General features: G+C 38.6%; 1 protein-coding gene across 1 annotated transcript; it reads left to right on the top strand.

The window, feature by feature from the left end:
* LOC138058916 (casein kinase I-like) lies at nucleotides 1–15,657 on the top strand. The gene is made up of 8 exons (XM_068904373.1): nucleotides 1–352; nucleotides 585–695; nucleotides 3,371–3,519; nucleotides 12,194–12,422; nucleotides 13,122–13,292; nucleotides 13,648–13,796; nucleotides 13,980–14,172; nucleotides 14,679–15,657. The coding sequence occupies exons 1-8, from the start codon at nucleotides 277–279 to the stop codon at nucleotides 14,951–14,953; spliced, it is 1,353 nt and encodes a 450-aa protein (XP_068760474.1). The 5' UTR covers nucleotides 1–276; the 3' UTR covers nucleotides 14,954–15,657.
* The last annotated feature ends 192 nt before the right edge of the window (nucleotides 15,658–15,849 follow it).

Below are 15,849 nucleotides of genomic sequence, written 5' to 3' on the forward strand. Positions count from 1 at the left end.
CATTGCCAAAATAAAATTGCTCACAGGAGGATCGGGGTTGTGCATTTATCTTTGTACAGTCTGGCCATCGTTCATTCAGCATGGTATAATTCATAGCACAGGTCAAGTTAACGGATTAAAGATTTTTCCAGTTTCTATATCGGCCGGTATCAAGTACAAGGAAACCGTTTTGCGCTGGTGTTTGGTTTGTTGATGTCTTACGACTGAGGAGGACAACGCTTGACAAATTGTATTTGGATTTCTTAGTGCTTATTTCATTTTTTCGCTGAATTGAAAATGGAATTACGGGTTGGAAACAAGTACCGTCTTGGTAGGAAGATTGGAAGTGGGTCTTTTGGAGACATCTACCTGGGTAAGCTTAATTAACTAAGATACAATTTTGTTGTCTTCTACTCTATTTAACGTGTACCAACTATAAATAAGCCGATCAACATATCTGCACTTCACGTATTTGGCCAGTTCGAAGCCTTACCGTGAAATGTGGCTCATATACCCGAAGCTTTGGTCGAAAATAGGATCCGTAACAACTTTCTATACCAAGCATTGCATTGGCTGGCTTTAAATCTCTTGTTGTGTTGCTACAGGTACAAATATTTCAACTGGTGAAGAGGTTGCTATCAAATTAGAATGTGTAAAGACTAAACATCCGCAGCTGCACATAGAGGCGAAGTTCTACAAGATGATGCAAGGTGGAGGTAAGTAGGTAGTTCGATTGCTTGCTTTGTTGTTCTACAAACGTTTTCCAAGGCTTAGATTCTGGAATACCAATTAACTCACTTGTATGTGAACTTTGTCTATTGTTACATGCTTCGTTTTTGGAACGATGCATCAACTATAAGCACAGGCGCCCCAAACTCAGTGTGAGAAATATAAGGATTTGTACGGGAATCCTGATAAAAAGACCTGATAAGATAATTATTTTTACGAACAAATTGTCAATTAAAAAGCCCAACTTTGTTGTCATTTTGGGTCGTCTCCTTCCTGTGTGTTTTTTCCAGATTTGATGCAAATTAAGCCATTATCAGTTCATCGGTTGTCAATGGTTATAGTAAAATACCAAGGCTGAACACTCAATTCTCACTAGCCCACCAAATTAAGTCAAATGTTTCTGGTCAAAATATTCCCACAGTTAAAATTCCTCTGTAGAATTCAAGGGCAAAGGTTTTTCTTTCATTTCAATTCACTAGCCGCTCAATTGAAGCGCTGCCAGTGACGTCAGGCAGCTGTTAGTGTCCCAAACGAATCATTAAAACAATGAAAAAGAGCCTTTTTAACACTCAACACCACACAGCGACCATTGAGTTTCTGCTTGGTTATGAGTCTTTGTTTGGGGCTTGGTAATGAGTCTTTGTTAGTTACCAAACCACAAAGACTTGTAACCAAGCAGAAAGTCAATGGTCGATTGAGTGATTACTAAGTTGCCATTGGTCCCTTTTGCAATCATCAATCTGATGCATTTGACAGATGGCGTCTGCATGAAAGTGAGATTCACATCCAAAGTAACCAGAAGTTTTTGTCTTTCGCGCCAAACTAGTCTGTGCCGCTTCACGGCTCTCTTACAGCTCAAGAAAAAACTCTGGGACCAGGGTAAAGAGACGCCTGAATTCTGAGTAACTTCGGCAGCGATTTCTGTTTTCCTGTCCATTCGAGGATCAAGCACATACGTTTTTGAAGGAGCGGTCCAGTAGTCCAGTACTTGGTGTAAGCTGCCTGATATGTTAACTACATTTGAAGCATGACAATATGACACCCGCCAAAGGTCTTTTCGGTCACAATTGGTGAAATACATTGCACGCAGCTGTATAGAATCCAAAGGAGCCTTTTAAGGGACTATGTCACGCTATTTCCCAATGTATGTTTTGCTGTCAACTGAATTTCCAAAAGAAAAAAATTAGAGTATTCATGTACGCTCTCTCTGAATCGTAAATCATAAAAAAAGCAAAATCAAATTATTTCAGTTTTCTATTCAAATACCCTAATTTGTCCTCCAGAATGCAGGAAATGCATTCTAAGAGGCTCAAATTTCAAATTTTTCCCATTGGAGGATGCTCCCCCCCCCCTCCCCCACAACCTTGTGCCTTCAGCCCTTGGAAAACGCTTGTGTTGTCCATCTGTCCTTGTGTGGGCCCATTTCCATCAGTAGGGCTAACCCTCACATGGTTCATATGGGTTAGAAAATCTAGCACTACACATTACACTCTATTCAGTTAACTCTGTTTAAAATATATAAGTGCTACACGGCCAACGTTTGTATAAATGTAACCTTTCCTTGTACTTGTACATGTTCATTGCCGTTTCTTTAAAAACTTCAGTTCCCACGGCCTGCTCCCGTCTGACCTTGTAGCTCAGTCGGAGGAGATTAGGGTTAGGGTTAGGGTTTAGGGTTAGGGTTAGCGGCGGAGATCTAACCCGAAGGTCGTGGGTTCAGTTCCCGCCCTGGTTGAGGTTTTTCTCTATCCTTGTGTGGGCCCATTTCCATCAGTCGGGCTAATGCTCACATGGTTCATATGGGTTAGAAAATCTAGCACTGCACATTACAGTCTATTCAGTTAACTTTGTCCATTCTTTGCCTTGTCCTCATGGTTTGCCGCCTGCTAAAACCCTGCATATGTATAAGCTGAAATGTTGGCAGGGAAAAGGAGAAAAGTGATTATTATTCAAATCTGCCAAACCAACTTTATCAAACCCTGGTGGACTGAGTGAAAATTCAAAGGAAGCGCTACAACAGAATGGGCACAAGACACCAACAGCACATGTACAAAGAAAGTGACATTTTTTCATGTAAAAGGCAACAAGAAATTGTCTGAAAATATCATGAATGCCCTTGAATTTCTCCTAAAATAGTGGAAAATGCATTTCCAAGAGTCTAAATTTCAAAATTTTCCGGGAGCATACCCCTGGACCCCCCTGGAATGGACATGCAAGAGGCATGTCCAACTGGGCCTTTGTCCATGGTTACATTTGCTGAGCATAAAGAAGACTTAGTAATGGTAATGATAGTGTGAATTGCTGAGCTTAATGTGGACAAACCACATATAAAGAATGCCCTAATAAATGGATAATGGACAATAAAAGCTGACAATCGTTATCAGTATTTCAGAAACTGAGGAATAATGGATTGAATTATGTGAGTGGCACTTAACATATTTCCCATGTATGTGTTCTGTTGATACATTGTATCAAAAGTTGAGGCCTCTTAGCAAAGTGGTGAGACTAGAGTTGACATTGAAAAAACAATTAGGTTTTTGGACAAAAGATTACACATTTAATTTTTTAGTAAAGGCCCAAACTCAGGGCTGCTGATTACGAATTATGTTTTACAAATATTGTTTCTGTCATGTTTTATGTGGCAATTATATTTTGTCAACAGTTGGCATTCCAGCCATCAAGTGGTGTGGCACAGAGGGTGACTATAATGTTCTAGTCATGGAGCTTCTTGGTCCCAGTCTAGAGGATCTATTTAACTTCTGCAACAGAAAATTTAGTATAAAAACAGTGCTGCTGTTGGCTGATCAAATGGTGAGAAAAGTTATTGATTGATGTGCTATTTACTGGGTTGCCAAACCCAGTCGGAATCTGCGTTTCATTTCTCCGAATTTTTTTTTTCCTGTGTCAGTAAAAGTCTTGCCTGTCACTCCCCTGCTAAGTGGTGTCTTTGTGCATAGAGTCTTCTGTGCATATTTTGTTACGTTTGAGGGGGCTAGGGTAATGCGTAGATTTCTCTGGTGCACACAGGAGGACATTTAATTAACCTGCAATGGCGTTGAAAGTCATTGTAACGCGCATGGGGTATGTACATCTTTAAACAAAATGCACCCTTATGGCGCTCAAGAATGGAACGTCAATTGGATAATAACAAAACAGGCAGTGAAAAATAAATATCTGAAATCTTAAAATCAATGAGTAATGGACTTTGACAACAATCTTTTGCCCGCCGAGCCAAAATCAAAGTGAGCTGTATTTCTAATTTTTGGCTAAGGTGGTGTTATGTACAACACTGAAACCGAATGGAAATTTTTTGGTAACTTATGGGTTCAACAAAGATGAGTAGCACAATCATGATGTACATTTGGGAAACCAGTATCTTGAACGAACACTTCAGGCCATATCTCCGCTGGTAAAAAGTGCTAGCCACTCACATTTCGCAGATATGCTTCTTACATATTAAGTAACATTTACTGTGTATATTAGCGAAATCGGTCGCTTAAGTTTAGAATAAACGGATTCGGTTGTCCACTTTGGGGACAAAAAATGGCGCGTCACGCGTAACACGCAAACTAGTAAGACGAGAAAAACAAGGTTCTTCAGACGGCTTGTACTTTATTCCTCACAACGAAATCGACAGCATATTTCACATAAACAATGTTGCAACCAGTAAATAAAAAAATTGTGGTTAATTTCTCACCAATGACGGAGAAAAGAGGCTGAAAAGCACAACAGTCTTGAGCGTCACGCTCCTAAAATCTTCAGTGCTGTTTTGCAATTTGCGTCTGTAACCCACGGATGTTTTGTGGTTAGGCAGAATAAAATATGGTTCGAGAATGCTCATTTGTGGTAGTTGCTTTGGAGAAAGTTTTACCGAAAATTTCTCAGCACACGAGAAGCCAGAGCATTTTTTCTCAGTCTGAAACACTTTGTCCGCCATTACAATTTGCCTTAGGGCCAAAGCACAGCTTCGCAAAATGTCCTCTGTATCTTGCTTGTCCGAGCTCACATTACAAAACCCAAAGAAAAACAGAATGCTCATCTCATGTACAAATTACATGCCAAAGCTCAGAAAGAAACAATTCAAATTGTGAAAGAACAAGACCTCTTTGTGAGTCTGAAACACTTCTTGACGTTCAGAGGTTGACAAAGCGAATTTAGAGCGTGAAAGAACCAAAAGTGTGTCCTTGCAGATCCGCCATTACGTTTCGTAACGTTCCCTCAGAGCAAGCTTTGCTACCAGGCCTTGACTTGTTTTTATCCAGTTAAACCGGTTTTTTCTGGACTTCAGCCCATTTTTCCCTGTTTTTTGCAATCCATGTGGAACATTTCGCCGGAATTTCTCAATTGCGAATCAAGCGAAGCATATAATCAACTCTGAAATTAACATTTCTGTAATGTCAAAAGTTAAAAATGAGAATATTTCGGGTTATTTAACAAAATTTTTTAGGGTAATCTAGGCAAAATGAGGAAATTACCATGCCTGCAAGGGGTCATGGGTAAATTTAAAATTGCTTATTTTTGATCCATCAGTACAAAAAATTTCATTTTACATTAAGATATCAGCTTAAGAGGCTATTTGATTTTGTTAGGTTCCTTTTCATCCAATTTTATGGCAGCATGAAAAATTTTGTAAAATTTCACTATGTTACACAAATGTACATCATGATTGTGCTACTCATCAAAGACAGAGAAGGAATCGAACACCTTAAATGGATCAGTGATCTCTGTTGTCTGGCTATTTGACTGAATGTATTTATTCGTACTCAACTCTGCACAGTCTTCCAGTAACAACTGGAAATTTCACTAATTCTTGTTAACCTTCAATCGTGTTGAAAGTCATTGTAACGCAAATGGCGTTTTAGTGGATCTTTAAGCAAAATATACCGTCATGGAGCTCAGGAATGGAACGTCAATTGGATGAGCTAGACAGGCGGTGAAAAATAAATAATTATCTGGAATCTTTAAAGCGACGAGTAATGGCCTTCAACAACAATTTCATTTTTTAACCGTTGGATATCAAGTGAGCTTTGTTTCTAATATTTTTCTAACTTGGTATTATATACAACACTGAAATCAAATGGCAATTCTTTTATGGATTTAACACACATTGAAGGAATTGAACGCCTTGAATGCATCACAGTGTTTACTGAAGTTGCATCGAAGTTGTCTGGCAAGTTACATTTATTTTGTACTCAGCTCTGCAAAGGTAAAAAAAAGTTGGAAATGTGACAGTGAAAAATTATTTGAATGAAAGCTTGTTGTCTCTTTTGTGCTTTATTATTTAAGGTCAAGGTTCTTTCGGAAAGGGTTTGATGTGAACTGTCAGAAATTTATTTAATTGCATATGCTTTGTGACACAGATTGTGCGTCTTGTCTGCATGCACGCAATTGAGATAGAAAGAGTTTTTTGCCTCTAATAGCAAATATGTTGTTTGTTTCAATAAATTTTTCGGTGGCAAAGATTATTGTGAGATTTCCACGTTTTGTGAATTTTATCATGTTGTGTAATTTTCGAGCTTAACAAATTTGCATACATGTGTTGAAATATGATACGGGAGGATTTTTGTGGTAGTGCACTGTAAGCAGTGCATAAGTCACGAAAATAAACAGGTCTGTTGGAAGCGTGCTTGAGTTTCAACAAAATGAGCCCCAAAATCGGCAAAAATTGTGACGCTCATGAATAATAAAGTAGCTGCTATTCCCGAAACAATGGAGTTACCTGGTGATAAATAACCTAACAATGGTCAACCTCAAGAGTTGGGCAATTGTGATCTATGTGTTGAATTCGCACATTTCTAACCCCACACTTAAACTTGTGGTGAAAAGAAGTTGAGGGAACTTGGAAATGATCAACATGTCAGTCAAGAAGGCAATGTTTCTCGATTCCCTTTATTTTCTTCAATCTTTCTGGGTTTAGTACTTTCCTAGCAACCACATGTCTTCTCAGGGGGCTATTTACCTAAGACTTTTACCGTGACACAACAATTATATACAATACCAAAGCAATATCGTGTACTTTTAGAGCTACATATTGAACTTGAATATCCTGGAAGACAAAACGCAGCTCAGTTGACAATATGGAATAAAGTGCTGTGTTACTCTACTACCACACGTACGCAATGTGCACCTATTTTTTCTAAAGATGACAGGAAGTTTTTGTTTCTGACAAATGATTAATAGGCTGGTAGCCAGGTTTTTAACCTCAGAAAAAGATCTGTTTCGTCGTATGAAGGTGTGAGCCAAAGGGCCTCTGCTGGTACGACTTCTGGGCGACCCCTTAAATGGTCTTAATGACCCCTGACTTTAAAAAAAATCACCTGGAATGCTGCAGTGTTCAATACCACCCTACTCAGTCCCTTCTGTTTTTCAGTAACACGTACCATAGGCAACCTAGCGTACGCTCATGGAGCGTCTAGTTGTGTCATAATAGTAATGACAGTGTCAGTCACTTTTCAGAAAAAAATAGTATTCTAGTTTTGACAATGTCATTTAGCAGCTTTTCAGGCGGACTGTACTTCTGTGGAAAAATATGTCCAATGGATGTTGTGGTTCAAATTAAATTTTTTGCCTGGTTCACAAGCAGTTCAGTTGCAATTTTCTTTTGTTTCTCTCAGAAAGTATGCATGCTGTGATTGGCTGAATTAGCAAGCTATATTCTACAGTACACCCACTGTACAGCCGGCTTAATTATAAAACATTCTCTAGCAAGTTTTGCAAGTCGTTTCTGTTACATAAACTAGTAAAACCATTTGAATCTTGCAAGCAACTATTTCAAACCGCCAAGAAGATTTCTTTTTTTGGATTTTGACATGGCAGTCTTTGTGGTAGACTTGCAACAAGTTGACCTCATGAGAATCCCGGGAGAAAAAAATGTTGGACCAACACTTAGTGCCGTAATTTGTGCTGATAGAAATGAAACACTAGTTTGTTAGATTTACAAGTAAGGGAAAGCTTCGAATCGTCAGGAAAGTCAATTGATTTCACTCATGAAAGTTCAGGTAGGCTTCAGGTGTAGGTAATGACTTGTGCTAGACCGGGATTAAAGATACATCTTAGTGAATACACATGCATTCTAAATTCTTTTGTCCCATTCGACGAAAAAGGTGTCGATAGTTGTTGAGAATTGCCTCGGGACTTCCAAACACCAGTTTATATTTAAAGGGAAAATAGGGTCTAGAAAATGTTTTTTCTAAAGTACTGAAACTTTTCAATTCGAAAATAATTGCCATTTTGTGCAGTTCCCTGTAAAAATGTGACAAGAGCACTTTGAAGTCGCCTCTTTCATGACTTGGAGAGCACCATCTTAGATATGACGTGTTATGATGCAGCAATAGTCAACAAACGTGTTCAACCTTACCAAGTTCTTTGTTCCCCGATCACTTTCTCGATGTTGTGTGACCTATCTGCTCCAAGAAATTAAAATGTAAGATGAACTATGGTAAACGGTCTTGTGGTTCAATAGCTAGTAGGCCAAGTAGGCCATAAGTGCGAAACTCAAGTCACTTAATTCTTGGAGATTCTCTGGTCAATCAAACTAGGCAGCAAAAATCAGCCAGAGCAAATGTAACCAAGACAAAAACCTTGAAATATTCTACAAGCGTACCTTCTTTTCTTTTTCACTTTCTTTTTTCTGTGACAGCCATCTTTGATGCTTCAGCAAACGTATTTGTTTCGCCTATGAAACTTTCAGATGTTGCAGCAAGGCTTTCACAGCAACAGTTATGGCAGCTGAGGTTTTATGCTTTCAATACAGTATTAAAGTAAAAATAACAGAAGATTCCACCGGAAAATGAAATTTTAAAGAAAAGTTGGCCTGCAAAAATAAAACATGGATGTATTCTTCAAACCTGAAAACCTGACTGCTGTATTGTCTGTTCGGGTCTGTGATTTTGCTAAGGAGGACTTCAAGTGAGATCTTTAGGTAAGTACCGTATTTACCCGTGTATAAGTCGACCTTTTATCGCCTGAAAAGAAGCTCCAAAAATCGCCCTCGACTTATACACGGGTCAAAGATTTTGAGCCAAGTTCCAGCTAAGTAATTTATTCAAAATTAACATAATAATGATTGTTGTCTTTGGCATAATGAACGCGGTGGACAAAAGCCGACAAAAGACTTCAAAATGAATGTAAGCAATTCCAGTTGAAATGAAATAGGATTTGTCCAAATCTAGATGTTGAAGATACTCACAAGCACAAATATGAAATAGACACTGGAAATTTTCGTTTTCCAAAGGCGGAAAGCTCTAAAAGGCATTTCTGTTTCTTCAAATGAACGCAATCGTTCAATGACTTAGTAACTTGGCGCAATACCTCGTGTTTGCGTGCAAGCTATTGTCACTCGTGTTGCGTGAAAATGCTGGTTGGTAATGATTGTTTTTTCATTCTTTATACAAACCTGGCTGATTCAAATGCATTTGCAAACTTCGTATTGTTTGGTTTATGACTTTTTTATTGTTTGTCGTGAGAAATTATCAGTCAAGGACCAATTAAACCTTGCACATTTTCGCATCGTTCGCAAGTTATTTTCAAAGATTGACTCCTGCTTCTGTGATGTTGTGCTTATCCTCTAAAGCCCTTTATCGTTGAACAACAAAACAGGTTAGTTTGAGGTTTTCATGGTCGATTTTCTGAGAACTTTTTCGAAATTCAAGGACAAAATGCCCACATATACAACAACTACTGAACCACCAAACTATTTATAAGTGCTTGAAGCCCTGATTTTTTGTGTATCCACATTTCCAGAAATCGAAGAATACAAGATTATTGTCCCAGTAACATTTAACAAAGAAATTAAAAAATTGCTTTTTTTGCAGTCAAAAATGGGGGGTCGACTTACACATGGGATCAACTTATACACGGGTAAATACGGTAAATATTGGTCTTGGTAACATTCGCTTCATACTGAAATCTCAGCCAACTAGTCCAAAATATCATTATATTGGAGCGAGAAAACTGAATCAAGCAATGTATAGACGACTTTCACTGTTATGCGTTTTCCAGGCAGTAAAATAAACAGCTTGAAATGTCGTTAAATTTTGTTAGCTTTATAGACACTACTGAAACAATTTAATCTCACCATTCGATGGAAATATATAAATTGATCGTTTGTCTTGAAGTTGTAACAGGGATCTCGTAGAAAGCCACAGTAGACAGATCAAACTTGATTTCCAGGTGTTTATTTCACAGCAATGAGCTCAGGATAGCACTGCAAGCTCTCTTTTGCTTCGTGAAACTCCTACATAATTATATTTCACATATAAAACCCTGTTCAACGACCACGAAGTAAATCTGTTCTGATGATAGAGCCAATATTAATACAATTTAGCCTCTGGATTAAGATTCAAGTCTACAAAATATCGCTCTCCTCACCTGTGTTTTCCTTGTTTACGTCATGTACATCTAGTCATCCGGAGAAATCCTTGACTATTGCTACATCATAGCCTCGTTTGCATACACAAAAACAGAGATGGCGGATTTCAATTTAAAATTGCCCATTTTTGAAGCTTTATTGTTGGCTATTTAAACACATTAAGCCGAAATGAGGGGTCAAGTATGACAATGCAGGTTAAGAGCTTTCAATTCAGAGAAACTTTTTCTAGGCCGTACTTTCCCTTTAAGATTTGAAATATGATGTCTCCAACATATGACACTTTAATGCCACGACAATTGAGGCTAGAGAACAAATCTTTCATGAGTGAAATCAGTGGAACAATTACGAAGACAATAACAGTGCAGCCCTCTCCATGTAAACGATCAAAAGCATACAGGTTAGCTCCCTGCTAAACTCCCTTACTTGCAGTCGGAGACAGAATTGCTAAGGGTGCGGCTTGACGAGATCGGAACGAAGGAGCTGTGCTGCCAGCTAGGCGCTCGGCCCCTGAACACAACCCATGTATGACCTCTGAGCACAGCACCACAGCCAGATGGAATAGGCTGGGAGTCGATTTTGCTGAGGGAGGAAATCCGGAGTACTCAGAGGAAAACCCTTTGAGTCAGGTTGAGATAGACTGAAACTCACCCCACATGCAATCTTGGGGCCAAGAGTTGAACCCAGGTGGCAGAGGTGGAAGGTACAGTTGATAACCACTAAGCCGTCCTGACTCCTGACCTTCTGCTTGACTTAAACTAGCTTCCTTTCCCACGCAGCCAATTACCACAGAGATAATTTATAATAAACATCCGATTCTTACTAACATTGTCTTCTCTGCCCATGCTGTAAAATTAGGGTTCCTCATTTTTTGCCTTTTGGCCCACGTGCTTTGCGCTTAGATCATAAATCAACAGGAAAAAACAAAGTCCATAATTTTACAGTACGGACCTCAAACTCAATTAGTAAGAGGTATTTAGACAAAGGAAAATCAAAATTGCACTTGTTGGAAGAAAATTTAAACCAAGAAAAACAATAATTTGGACCACAAAATATACAATGTAAGGCTAATCATCACTATTACAATGTTCATGACTATGATAGTTGACCTCCAAGATGATGTGAAATGGTTCACAAAAGCAATATTTCTTTTTCTTTTTAAATTCTTATTTTCACATTTGCATTTATTTTCCATTAAGCTTCCCTGAATTACAAAAATTGCAACAGAGCTTTTGCATTTTCTGCTCACTGGATTCATTAAAGTGATCAGCAGGCCAAGGTGAAACTCTCTGAAAAGTTTAAATGAATTCTGTGGAGCGGCTTCAGAGCTACCTTAAATTTTCAATTTGTTAAGGTGGCTCTGAATCTGTTTCACAGAATTTTTTTAAACTTTGCAGAACGTTTCATTTAGTCATGCAGATTACATTTCAGAAATAAAAAATGGGGGTCTCTAAGTTTGGTTTTGACATGTGAGCAGCTAAAGCCAAAATATGGGGTATTTTTGCAAGGCTTTCCTGTTGCCACAGTAACTTTTTATCTCACAAAAATGGCCAAATCTTTTTCAGGAATACAATGTAACTGTTGTTTGATATGGCACCCTAACATTGCTGCTGTTGTAGTGTCATTCCTTTTAATAAGAACGTTTCTTTCAATTGTTGAAACTGGTTTTGAGCCTAGAAAAAATTACATACTCTAAGAGCTTTTCGTTTACAAGTACTGTAACAGGGTATTTTGTGGCACTTCAATTAAGATCTTTATGGAATGTGAATGGAAATTATTGCTCACATCATTTGCTAGATTGAGAAGTCTTTCTACCTAGTTACAATGTGCATGAATTTTGTCACTGAAAACACTGCAAAGAATAATGCATGCTATCGACAGTATGAGGCAATCTTTGCCTGGCAAGGCCATATTCCAATTTTAATTACTTAAGAAAGCAGTGTTTGTTGTCAAAATTTGTGGTACAGCCTATACAGGTGTGAATACGATATTAAAGTTGGGGTGACATTTGGATAGTTTGTACAACACTGAAGCACTTTAAGAGGCACAAGCTTACCATAACACAGTGTTTATAATGAGTTAATTTTTGTCTGACTGTTTTCTTGTTTGTTTACTTAGATCAGCAGAATAGAGTATGTACATTGTAAAAACTTCATACATCGTGACATCAAACCTGATAACTTTCTGATGGGACTTGGAAAGAAGGGCAGTTTGGTGTACATAATTGATTTTGGACTCGCCAAAAAATATAGAGATCCAAGGACCCACCAGCATATTCCATACAGGGAAAACAAAAATCTCACAGGAACAGCCCGATATGCCAGTATCAATACTCACTTGGGAATCGGTATGTTGCTTTAGTATTTCTGAAGTTAAAGAATTTAGCTCTAATGTTTGGGGAGTGTTTATTGACCAAATGCAAAATTAATATGGCCAACAACAAAGTATTCTTTTGTCTTAGTGTTAATTGGCCTAACTAGCCTTGTTAACAAGTGTAAAACTGAAAGAATCTTGGCTGTAAAACAAGGCTAGTCAAACTAATTTTATTTATTGGCAGCCATTTTTGCATTTGGTCTATTTGCATTGTAAATTTATGCACTGCTTAAGTTTGGCTATGGGTTATGAGGGTGAGTTAACCAAAATTTTTATCTTGCCTGTTATAGAACTAAAGGGAACAATAATTCATGCTGAAGAAGTGAATTTTTTCCTTGTGAAAAGCATTGTATGCTGATTAGTTTAAAGGTGTTTTGCTTAATTACACTCTCCGGGGAAAAATCATTTTAAATGCAAGACTATGTAGCGAGATTTCCCACCAAAATATTTCTGTATTTCCATAAATTACTTTTTTAGGTAGATGCTCAGTTGAAGTACAGCAATGTGCAAAAGCCATGGCAAATGTTTTACAGTATTTTAATACCTGAAGAAGGACCTTTTAACTTGTGAAGTTGTCCAGGCAATGAACAGAATGGTTTTAAGTAAAAGCTGCACCGTGGGCCTGGCTGTAGTATTTTATGGTGATCATGGACGATTTTTTTTTCTCTTTCAGAACAAAGCCGAAGGGATGATTTAGAATCACTTGGATACGTTCTCATGTACTTCAACCTGGGAAGCCTTCCGTGGCAAGGTCTTAAAGCTGCCACAAAGAAACAAAAGTATGAGAGGATAAGTGAAAAGAAAATGTCCACACCAATTGAAGTCCTTTGTAAAGGATTTCCATGTAAGTTCCAATGTTAGATATTGTGATGATAAAAATCGCAGAAGATGTGGCAATATAAAAAACCTTCCAATTTCCTGTATACCTGTCTCTTTCATACAATAGTTACTGAGCATGAAGGTCAAAGAAAGAAGCTGAACACAGACGACCTCTAGACCGAAACTACTTTGAAACGAGTCAGAGATCATCAGTTTTTGTTCTGACTGAACAAGTCCTGTCCTTTGGGACAGTTATGTGGTCACAACTGTAATTCAACGAGTCTTAATTAGGCTACAGTTCTTAGGTGTAGCAATTGTTATAAGCCTTGTTTGAGCACCTTTGTAAATTTCTCAAACCATGAATTTCTCTTATATTGCAGCTGAGTTTTCCACATACTTGAATAATTGTCGATCACTTCGCTTTGATGATAAGCCAGACTATTCTCACTTGCGTCAGCTCTTTCGTAATCTGTTTCACTGTCAAGGATATGTGTATGACTACATCTTCGACTGGAATCTTCTGAAATTTGTGAGTTATCAATATGGCATAAAATAATAATTTTACTTCACTCTGCTAACTTATTTTTCAATTTTAGTATCTACTTTATTTCTCACACGCTTTGCATAAATTTACTCTCTTTTGCGCATGATGTGAACAATATTTTTTTTTTAAATTCATAACTCGTTTTGTCATCTGTCTGTTGTTATATAGGGAAGTGGGACCCGAGAGCAAGATCCTGGTGCTGATCGGGGTGCACTTAGGGGGGTAGAGAAGGTATTAGAACGAGAACGTGAACCAAGGGAACCAGAGAGGAATCATCGAAGCTCAACCACTCGTGGTGTGGCGGGTGCAACATCAGGTCGACTCCGGGAACCGATGAGTGCAGCTGCACCGTCACCAGTTGGTAAGTACGTAAATGTAATAAATTTATTATTTTTTTAAACTTCCAAATTAAATAGTAATACCCTTGTTCAGCTGCTAGCAGATTGTATCGTAAAATTTAAAAGTAGTTGGAAAAAACATTTAGGTGCATGGCATAGGTTATCCTCGGTTAAAAAGGTGCTGAACCGCTTTAACTTGGCTTGTAGTTCGGCAATCTTACCCTCACAAAGCGCAATACGTGTATCAAGCAGGTTTATGTTGTTTGCTGGAAAGACTGGCAGTTATTTTGACACTGAGTTTTGACTATTTACTGTTCATAGTTGAGTTCTTGGGGTCGGTTGCTCGAAGCCTGTTTAACGCTAACCGTTGGTTAACAGGTATCCATTCTATTTAACGCTGGTTAGCGCTAACCATGCTTTCAGCAACCCGGGCGTGAGGTACAGAAATTCACAAACTGTTTTTGCCAGTTTATGCAGTTTTTGGTAAATCTTGACATTGGGTATTTTTTGCTGTGCAATTTTCTTTCAGGAGCACAAAGACCAATCTCGCGAGCTGAAAGAGAGCGACGAATCACACGATTGCATCGTGGAGCCCCAGCTGACGTGACAAGTGGAGACCTTCCCCGCGGCGACATGTCCCGTATGTCAGGTGCACATGTACGCTCAACACCAGTAATGACGCCGACTTCTTCGGGAACTGGGTTGAGGCGAGCAAGCGGAACGAGACCGGATAGAGATGGCGGCATGATGGAACTGACAGCTGTGCGACACTCTTCAAAACATTTCACACGAGCTCCTAAATGACTTTCACACAACGCATCATTTTCTGGCGAAGATATTCCCAAAAAAAGCATTTTTTCATTACCATCCATTACGTAGATGTGTGAAATTCCATGCTTCTGAATTTCTTTATTTGTTTAACCAAGAAATAACGTTACCGTGTGTTTCACGTTCCATTTCTCTGTGTTCGATATTTGGTAACCCATTTTTGATGCAGGCACATCTTGAATCGTATAGCATTGCTTTCTATGTACATTCCGGCATTTCGAGTTCCAAACGATAGTGATTTTCTCCTTTTCTTTTCTTGAAATAAGACTGGATATTCTCACAAGCCCTTCGTTCTGGGTTTCAGAGCACTTTGCAGATGACTGAAATTTCCGACCAGGTTTGATACACCGCATCATTTTACAGCTGCCTGGTAGCTAGTGATTTTATGGCCTTTTAGAGAGCCTAATGAAATAATTTAGCAGCGGCAGTAGTCAGTGCAGCGCTTTTCAAATCAGTCCTGTAGCGACAGTTCGTCGTTGATGATATTTTGTCTTCTGCTCCTCATTGTAGATTAAAAACGTAACGGGTTGGTTAACATCTTGTAAATAGGCGATAAGACAGTCATAACGTATGACTTGAATACAGTTGTATATTATAACAATCCTGAGACCGAGAGTGAAGCTTGTTTCTTTTTCGTGTGTCAAATAGATTCATAAAGAAAATTAAAGTTGGGGAAAGGTCTTCTGAATCTTGTTACTAAGAATAGGTCCGCCTGCACCTCTGTATGCACAGTTATATGAGTATCGTTACAATCAATAAGGAGTCTTTTTGCTTGTCGTGTCGCGATTTTGAGAGCGGCAAGGTCGGAGAAGGAAAACTAGGGAGCTTAAGCACGCGCGGACGGCAACCGGAAGTGAATATTTCGCACGCCA

This window comes from Montipora capricornis, chromosome 8 (genome assembly GCF_036669925.1).
Source record: "Montipora capricornis isolate CH-2021 chromosome 8, ASM3666992v2, whole genome shotgun sequence".
In the NCBI taxonomy this organism is placed as follows: Eukaryota; Metazoa; Cnidaria; class Anthozoa; order Scleractinia; family Acroporidae; genus Montipora; species Montipora capricornis.